At 58.4% G+C, this 8,782-nt stretch overlaps 2 protein-coding genes and 1 long non-coding RNA gene across 3 annotated transcripts; 2 read left to right on the forward strand and 1 right to left on the reverse strand.

Annotated features, from left to right (window-relative positions):
- Nucleotide 1: 1 nt before the first annotated feature.
- Nucleotides 2-2,085, forward strand: ECHS1 (enoyl-CoA hydratase, short chain 1; the record flags this gene model as incomplete). The annotated part of the gene is made up of 8 exons (XM_027665596.1): nucleotides 2-86; nucleotides 514-711; nucleotides 797-924; nucleotides 1,014-1,113; nucleotides 1,211-1,315; nucleotides 1,393-1,512; nucleotides 1,600-1,667; nucleotides 1,773-2,085. Coding segments are annotated over 8 exons (870 nt in total), but the record flags the coding sequence as incomplete, so codon positions are not given.
- Nucleotides 2,075-8,741, reverse strand: ZNF511 (zinc finger protein 511). Its single transcript, XM_027665647.1, has 10 exons — nucleotides 8,568-8,741; nucleotides 8,407-8,480; nucleotides 7,219-7,420; nucleotides 7,006-7,130; nucleotides 3,665-3,777; nucleotides 3,469-3,587; nucleotides 3,253-3,322; nucleotides 3,106-3,164; nucleotides 2,688-2,743; nucleotides 2,075-2,598 (listed from the first exon to the last, which is right to left on the reverse strand). Exons 1-10 carry the CDS (start codon nucleotides 8,739-8,741, stop codon nucleotides 2,553-2,555), a joined length of 1,038 nt encoding a protein of 345 aa, XP_027521448.1. The 3' UTR covers nucleotides 2,075-2,552.
- On the forward strand, nucleotides 4,003-5,148 carry LOC113957834. The gene is made up of 2 exons (XR_003531308.1): nucleotides 4,003-4,080; nucleotides 4,738-5,148. It is a non-coding gene; the product is annotated as an uncharacterized LOC113957834 (long non-coding RNA).
- Nucleotides 8,742-8,782: the final 41 nt, after the last annotated feature.

Raw genomic sequence — 8,782 nt, forward strand, 5'->3', positions numbered from 1 at the left:
CCTCCGCCCCGCCGCCGCCGCGCTGCCCCGGGCGCGGCCCCCGCCGCCGCTCCGCAACCCCGCCGGCACGCGGGGCTGCAGCGCCGGTGAGCACCGGGGCACGGGGAGGGCACCGGGGGCTGGCGGGGGGTGGGCTTGGCGGAGGGGGGTGGTGAGCACCGGGTCCCTGCACCGGACACGGTCCCAGCACCGGGCGTGTGTCCAGCAACTTGCACGTGGTCCCTGGGCTGTGCAGCAGGTCCCAGGGTGCCTGCGCCATACCCCGGTACCGGTGGCTCGCCGTCCCGGCACAGGGTGGTCCCGGAGCTGCACCTGCCCAGGGCAGGGTGACACCGGCAGCTCCCCCGAGCCGAGACCCGCGGACACGTCCCCGCCGGCTGCCGGTGACCGCTGGCGTGAAGGTCGCCTTAATATAGCGCGGGGCGGCGGCCGGACCTGGCCAGGGGTTGTCAGGGGTCTCACCCCGTGCCCGGCACCCGGTGGGCTCACGGGCCGGTGCCCGGGTGGCGGCAGGGTCCACGTTCCAGTACCTGTTGGTGCAGAAGACGGGGGCGCAGAAGAACGTGGGGCTGATCCAGCTGAACCGGCCGCAGGCGCTGAACGCGCTCTGCGAGGGGCTGATGGCCGAGCTGCGGCAGGCGCTGGAGGCCATGGAGAGCGACCCGCAGGTGGGAGCCATCGTCCTCACCGGCAGCCAGAAAGCCTTTGCAGGTAGGGCGAAGACGCCTCTCCCCACCCCAAAATTTTGGGGAAGGTTGGGGGAGGAGTTGGTGTCCCAGCCCACTTCCCTTTGCAGCCGGCGCGGACATCAAGGAGATGCAGAATAAAACCTTCCAGGAGTGCTACAACGGCGCCTTCCTGGGCGGGTGGGACAAGGTCTCCATCGTCCGTAAACCCATCATCGCCGCTGTCAATGGCTACGCCGTGAGTGCCCCCCGCCTCTCCCTGTACCCCCTGTACCCCCTGACCCCCCAGTGCCACCCCCTGACCCCCCTGTGCCTCCCCTGTCCCAGCTGGGTGGCGGGTGCGAGCTGGCCATGATGTGCGACATCATCTACGCCGGGGAGAAGGCGCAGTTCGGGCAACCCGAAATCCTGCTGGGAACCATCCCAGGTGAGCGCCGGGCACCGGCCAGGGGGTTCCATCCCGGGTGGAGTGGGGACACCCAGCTATCCCTCTCTGGACCTCCCCCTTCCCTACCTGCGTCCAGGTGCCGGCGGGACGCAGAGGCTCACCAGGGCGGTGGGGAAGTCGCTGGCCATGGAGATGGTGCTCACCGGGGACCGGATTTCGGCAGCGGAGGCCAAGGAGGCAGGTAGGGGCGTGGGCCAGCCCTGGCACTGCAGGGGGCCAGCAGGGAGCCATCCCCCCACTTCCCACTGCCCATCCTAGGTCTGGTCAGCAAGGTGTTCCCCGTGGAGAAGCTGCTGGACGCGGCCATCGCCTGCGCTGAGAAGATCGCCAGCAACTCCAAGCTGGTGGCTGCCCTGGCCAAGGAGTCAGTCAATGCTGGTAGGGACTGGGGGGCCAACTGGGAACTCCTTGGGGGGGCTGTGGGGCCAGGCAGAGGGGTCTCCCCAACTTCTCCCTTGCTCTCAGCCTTTGAGACGACACTGACAGAGGGGAACAGGACGGAGAAGCGTCTCTTTTACGCGACCTTTGCCACTGTGAGTAGAGGGATCTGCCCCGTGGGAGGGTGGGGATCAGCCCCATGGTGGGGGGATAGTGGGGCTGCCACAGCCCCCCAAACCTCACCTCTCTGCTCCTCCCAGGATGACCGCAAAGAGGGGATGACGGCTTTCGTGGAGAAGCGCAAGGCAAAATTCACCGACAGCTGAGCCCGAGGAGCTGCAGTCCCCAGGGATGTGCAGGTCCCCAGGATGTGCAGGTCCCCAGGGATGTGCAGGTTCCCCAGGCATGTGCAGATCCCTGGAGTGGTGCAGGTCCCCACAGCCACCTGCTGCCCCTCTGCCTTACCCCGTGGAGGGGACTGGGACCCATCGGCGAGCGATGCTTGGGGTGACAACCAGCAGTGGGGACCACCTCTGCCTTTGCTATTAAAACATTTTCTAGGTGCTGCCGGGACATGGGGCGTCCTTCTCTGAGCTCCTGCCTCAGCTGGGAAAGGTTTGGGTTCACTGAGACCCCCCACTCTGTCACACTGCTCTCTGATGCTGGGCTGGGCAAGAGCAGACTCGTGGAGATCCGTGTGTCCCCCAGGAAGGGGACAGCCTGTGGCACCGAGTCACCCGTCCCAGGGCATCATCCTCACCCTGCTTGGGGTCTTGGGGCAATCCCAAGGAGGGGGATCCCTCAGGTTTAGGGCCCTGTACTTAGCAGCAGGTTTCTGGCAGCAACGAGGAGCCCACCAGGACATTGGAGAGGGGAGTGGGTTTATTGGGGGGGCCTCAAGGGTGGGTAGGGAAGGATGAGTACCCCCAGGGAGCCCCAGGGGTGGCTCCCACACCTCATTTCACAGCCTGGGCACATCTGCACTCAGCTGTGGTAGAGATGGTCACGGTCCTCCTCTGGGCCATTCTGCACCTGCAGGGTCAGCATCCGGGGTGGCTCACGGACATCCACCTTCCTGGCATCATCCTGGGGGTGGTGGAGGTGGTCTCGATCCTCCTCTGGCTCTACCTGGACTTGTGGGGGGTGCCAGGCCCTTCTGGACACAGCCTTTCTACCTGGTGTCACCTCTTCGGAGAGCTCTCGCTCCTCCAGCACATCCACACCCGAGATGCTGGAAGAGGGGAGCAAAATCAGCGAGGAAAGGTTGCTAAATACCACCCTGCCCCAGGGGAATCCCACCCTATCAGAGGGCAGGGGCCCTGGCAGGATTCCCCCCCACTCCAGGAAGCAGAAATTAGTATCTTGGGGAGCAAAGGGGCTAATTTAGCCAAAGGAATAGGGAAACCAGCTGGGGCTAGATGCTTGGGGAGTTTGGGCAATATGGGGGAGAAGGTGGAGCTGGGAGCCTCCTAATTTTGAGGGGGCACAAAGCCCAAGGGGAATTTATTCCCCCCTGAAACGCTTTCCATTTTGGGGTGTTGTTCTGCTGGCTTTTACAAGCCTGAAGGTGTAGGGAGCACGTCCACCTCTTACATTTCCTTGTCCAAATCCCGGTCCGTGGGCAGGCCCTTCCGCCCGGAGCTGCTCAGAGCCTGCAGGGAGAGAGGGGGGTGGCACCACCCATGGTGGGCCTGCTCATCAGAGGGGACAGCAGGAGGGTGAAGCAGAGGGGTGGCTCACCTGGGTGCTGCTGGGTGCCAGCAGGAGGAGGGCAGTGCCCAGCAGGACGGTGATGCTGCAGAGCCTCGGGCTGAAGCAGAGGAGACACAGTGGCAGGAGCCGTGTGGCCAGTGCTGCCCCACCCCCTGCACCCAGTTCCTGTGCCCCCCGCTCCCCCCTGACCCCCAGCACCCACCCTGCCCACCCCCTGTGCCCGCTGGGGCTGGCAGGACCTACCCCTCCATGGCTGCCTCTCACCACACCTGGCTGTGCACTTTGCCCGGCCTCGTGCCCGCCCGTCCCTCGTGTCCCCGGGTGGTGCCAGTTCCTGCTGCTCAGGGAGACTCCCAGGTGTCCCAGAAAGGTGGTGGCCTCTGGCCTGGAGCTGCTCCCTCTTGCTCTGGGGGTAGCTGCAGGGGAGACCCTCTCTGACCTCTCTGCTGGCGCAGCTGCCTGGTTCCTGCGTGTCCCTGGCTCAGCTGTGACCCTTCCCTTTGCTTCTCCAGCCTGGCATCCGCCTCCACCACACCAGTGCCTTCAGCTCTCCTGCAACAGGAGTGAAACAGGTGATTTGGGGGCTTTCATCCCCAGAATGTTTCCCAACGCATCTTTTTTCCCCCTGGAAATTGGAAGTGTGAGCGAGTCCAAAGCTTCTCCCCAGCTGTGGTGGGTGACACCCCGTTTCTGTGCATGGATCAGCTCTGTGTGTGTGTTTAAAACTAAAAAAAAAAGGGAAATTCAAGTTTTGGCTTGAGAGAAGGATTTTTTCCAGCTGGGACAGACTTCATTGCCCATGGACTCTGGGAAAAGCAGGTGTCCCAGAAGAGACAAGTCATGAGCCCTGAGGCTGTAATTGCAAGTTCAGTTTGTTTTCCATTAGCAAGGGCAGGCACTCGGGGGAGAAAGGAATGCCCAGGTCAAAACTTGTGGACCTGAACCCATAAGGGAGGGTTGGGCTGCTCCTGCCTGACCTTTGCACCATCACCTTTGCCAAAGCCTGCAGGCATCTCCAGTGACGTGGGGCCTGAGTCCCATTCCCAGATACCCCAGTGGGGAGGAAAAAACCCCTCATTAGGGGCTCCCGGTGTGGGAAAGTGATTTTTGGTCCCTGCTGAAAGATGTCCCTGGGCAGATATGGGATCCTGGCTGGGGGGTTTGCCTGCTGGAGACAGCACTCCAGGAGCAGGGATTAAGCTGGACAAGCTGGCTGAGTTTTAAACAGAGTGAAGCTTTTTAAAACTCACTGGGAAATCTCCTGCATCTCAGTAAACATCATTCCCTGCTCCCATTTGCAAGGATTTTCCAAAGCCCCTTTTATCCTCTATTCCTCATTCAGAGGGGGGAGGGAAAAAATGCAATTATAGATCCTAAGCTTCTTGGATAAACATCGTTCCAGCAACCTCTTTTTTTCCCTTTATGGATAAATTTTGAGTGTCAGGGTTCACCAGGACCCTGAGACCAGTGGCAGCACTCTGAGCCTGGCTCTGTGTTTTCAATTTTTCCCAGGAGGACGAGATTACAAAGGAAGGGAGAGGCAAGAGGGAAAACTTCCATCCCAACCTGATTTTGGGGGTATTGGGAGCAAAAGGAGGGAGGTCCATTTTGCACATCTCTGCCTTCAAAATGCCATTTAAACTCTCTGTGAAGCAATTTTATAAAAATTCCTTTTATTTATTCACCTGGCTGAAGTCACTTTAACTCCCCGTGGAAATGCTTCTCCTGGGCCAGACAGACCTTTCATGTGGGTTCCACAGCGAGAGCCAGGGTGCAGAGGAGACTTCAGCGAGATGGAGAAGGTCAGAATTAAGGACCAACACCTTTTTTGCCCTGTTTTCTTTCTTCACAGCTTCCATGCAGTCAGCAGATTTTGTCTTGGAATTTCTTGAATCTGTTTTTTTCCTCCAGAAGGCAAAAAAATTAAAACACCCAATCCTGTGCAGTCTCAGCTGCAGGACAGTTTCCTTAACACCTCACCACACATTTTGGGTTCCCCTTTCTAAAATCTTGAGGATTCTTAACTCAGTCAGGTTGGCCCAACTCCATCTGACATCACGAACCCGTGTTCAAATGCTGGTGGAGCTTTAATTGGTTTGGGTGGCTTATTCCCAGTGTGGAGTGGGAACTGGAAATATCCCTGCTCGGCCACAGCGTGGGTGGCACCGGCCCCACATCTGCTCATCCTGCCCAAATCTGCTGCACTGACCTTCAGACCTTCTTCCTTGGTCCTTTAAATCCTCGGGTGGCACCTTGTCCAAAGCAAATTGTGGATGGGATCCTGGAAAGGGAGACAGACTTTAATCCACGTTAACAGCCTATCCCTCATGGCGATGCTCTGTGTGGCATTTTAAGCTCCTGGAGTGGAAAGAGCAGGACATCTAAATCAACAAATAAAAAAGTGGGTGAAATCCTGGTTGGCTTTCCTGTGTATTCCGCACATTCCTGTTCTGGAGGCCTCTCCCCTTTTTCCAGCCACGTGTAAGTGTTACCAAATGTAGTAACTGGGCAGTTGCAGTGGTTGACTGTGAGGAGCAGGAGAGCAGAAGCACCATCCTGCAATACCCCAGGAAGAGATCCTGGGTGGGCAGACTAACAGGACCTTGCCAACACTGCAGTGGCCTGTTCTGCCCTTCCACACTTTCCTCTTTTGAAAATGCCTTTGAAAACACACATGGAATTCCTGCCTCTTTTATCTTCAGCACAGGAACACAGTGAGCCCTGCCAAGGGCTGGTAAGACTCTCTGGCCCGTGGAGGCCAAAGCACAGACCTGGATTTGTAGAGCCGTTTCTCTGGCAGCGAGGGGCCAGGGCTGGCTGCAGGCTGAGGGATCTCCATGTCCTCACCAGGCCCTGTTTCCATGGGGTCCAGCTGGAATTGCTCGGCCGTCTCCACGCTCACCTCCATGGGCACGCTGGGGCCCTGCTCCGCGGGACAGCTCGTGTGCTTGGGGACACTGCAGGGACACAGTTTTACATCCTGGCTCAGTGGCTGCCATGTAAGCCCAGAGCCAAGGATATTTCATGAGGAAACAAGTCCAGCTGGGATGAGTTAGTGCACGGAGGCACAGGGATTCGGCTCCAGAGAGAGGCTTGTGTGAGTTTCTATTCAATACCCACTACTTAATGAATACACAGCACGCACGCAGCTCTCTGCCCAGGTCCTTCTCTTCACTCCAAAAAGCCTAACTCATTCCACAGGCTCAATTCCCTGAGGACTGTCCTTTAGCTGACCTACTGATGCCAGAGGTGACTGTTACGTTTTCATCCCTGGCTGGCCAAGCCACTCTGCTCTTCCATCCTCAACCTGCTGCTCCCTCAAGTATTGGGAAGAGGACACATTTCACTTAGAATCACAGAATGATTTGGGTTGGAAGGGACCTTAGAGCTCATCCAGTTCCATCCCCTGCCATGGGCAGGGACACCTTCCACTAGCCCAGGTTGCTCCAAGCCCCGTCCAACCTGGCCTTGGACACTTCCAGGGATCCAGGGGCAGCCACAGCTTCTCTGGGCAACCTGTGCCAGGGCCTCCCCACCCTCACAGGGAAGAATTCCTTCCCAATATCCCATCTAACCCTCCTCTCTTTCATTTTGAAGCCATTCCCCCTTGTCCTGGCACTCCAGGCTCTTGGAAACAGTCTCTCTCCATGTTTCTTGCAGGCTCCCTTCAGGCCCTGGAAAGCCACAATCAGGTCACCCCAAAGCTTCTCTTCTCCAGGCTGAACAATCCCAACTCTCCCAGCCTTTCCTCACAGGAGAGGAGGAAAGTTCTGCAGTTACCTTTTCACTTTCTTGGGTCTATCAAACCGAAAGTCAGCAGGGTAAAGGTGCACAGTCACCAAGTGATCCTTCCTGTCCTTGCTGCTCTTGAACTTCTCTGGGCAGCCTTCCACCAAACACTTGTACTGAAAGGCAAGGAGGGGGAAAAAAGACCTAACTGGAAGAGACAAGTGCACTCCAGCCCCGAGCCCAGGGCTGGGCACGGCAACTCACCATGTTCTGCTTCTCGGCCATGATCTGGAAGAGCGAGTCGTGCCACTCCAAGATGTGGATATCCAGGAGGTTCCCTGAGGGAAAGGAGCGCTTGCAGAAGGAGCAGACGTTCCTGTGCAGGGTGTTGTAGTGGTGCTCGTAGCCCTCCAGCGTGTCAAACACCTGGCAGCACCCGGAGATGTGGCAGCTGAACTCGGACACCCTGCGGGGAAATGGGGACAGCCACACCTTGAGCTGAGTTAGAGCCTCAGTGTCAGCTGAACACAGCCCTCTAGGTGACCTTATCACAGAATGCCAGGATGGTCTGGGCTGGAAGGGACTATAAAAACCACCCAGTCCAACCCCCCTGCCATGGGCAGGGACACCTTCCACCAGACGAACACTAGTGGCATCTTTTATGAGTAATAAATTAAATGCCAGGCAAAATGGAACCAAGATCGTGATGGTGCTGGCAGTTAGAAACTTATGTGCCATTGGAAACTTATTTGCAATTATCACAGAATCATAGGATCAACCGGGTTGGAAAAGACCTCTGAGATCATCCAGTCCAACCCTCAATCCCACCTCGCCGTGGTTCCCAGCCCATGGCACTGATGCCACACCCAGTCTCACCTTAAACACCTCCAGGGATGGTGACTCCACCCCCTCCCTGGGCAGCCCATTCCAATGGCTGATTACTTTCATTTGATTACTCTTATTTGCAATTATGGCTTCGGGATCATCTCTGTTATCATCCTGTCAAGTGGTGCTTTGATGAACAATAAACAAGGCAGTAATGTGATAAATAAGTGCTGTTTGACCCTAAAGTCACAGTTATGGATGACAATGTTGTGCCAATGCTTTTTTAACAGGTATCCAGTGGAAAACCTCACACAACACTCAAAGTACTTCCTCGATTTTACATACAGGAGCAAGGCAAGGATTCTGTCCCGGGTTTAACCTTCCTAGTTGGAGCTGCCCCGGCTGCAGTTGCCCAGAGAGCTTGAGGATGTCCAAGATCAGTTCAAGGCCAGGCTGGACAGGGCTCGGAACAACCTAGGACAGTGGAAGGTGTCTGGAAGGTGTCCCTGCCCACGGCAGGGGGTGAAACTGGATGAGCTTTAAGGCCCCTTCCCACTCAAACCATTCCTTGACCCCGCTGCTCAGGGCTCGCCCGCAGCCGTGCTGACGAGCCCCCGCCTCACTTACTTGGGTCTCTCGGCCACCTCCTCGAGGCTGGTGAGGACGCCCTGCAGGTAGAGGTGCCTGTGCACGTCCCCGTCCTAGAGAGGAGCAGAGAGGGCCGTGGGCGGGCGGGCAGGGCTGTAAAACACCGCGCCGAGCCCCCTCTGCTGCGGGGGGAGCCTCACCTCCAGCAGCGGGTGCTGCGGGCCGAGGCGGAGGCGGCGGGGGGCGAAGGTGAAGGGCGGCAGGGGCTGAGCGGGGGGCTGAGGGGGCTCCCGGAGGAGCTCCCGGGTGGGGTCCTGCGGGATGCCCTCACGGAGCCGCAGGCGCAGCCCCGGCGGCAGCGGCAGCGCCGCCATGGCGGGCGGCGGGGCGGGCACTGCGCGTGCGCGGGGGGGCG

This window comes from Corapipo altera, unplaced genomic scaffold (assembly GCF_003945725.1).
Source record: "Corapipo altera isolate COAL_440 unplaced genomic scaffold, ASM394572v1 161, whole genome shotgun sequence".
NCBI classification, from domain to species: domain Eukaryota; kingdom Metazoa; phylum Chordata; class Aves; order Passeriformes; family Pipridae; genus Corapipo; species Corapipo altera.

Bases quoted from the DNA above. Each gene is read 5' to 3' on its own strand.
- ZNF511 (XM_027665647.1), bottom strand. From the start codon at position 8,741: ATGGCGGCGCTGCCGCTGCCGCCGGGGCTGCGCCTGCGGCTCCGTGAG. The intron at 7,421-8,406 runs GTAAGTGAGGCG...ATTTCCCCGCAG, and splicing joins GAGGTGGCCGAGAGACCCAA to GGTGTCCGAGTTCAGCTGCC. The intron at 2,744-3,105 runs GTAAGAGGTGGA...CCCCTCTTCCAG, and splicing joins CGGGATTTGGACAAGGAAAT to CATCTCGGGTGTGGATGTGC.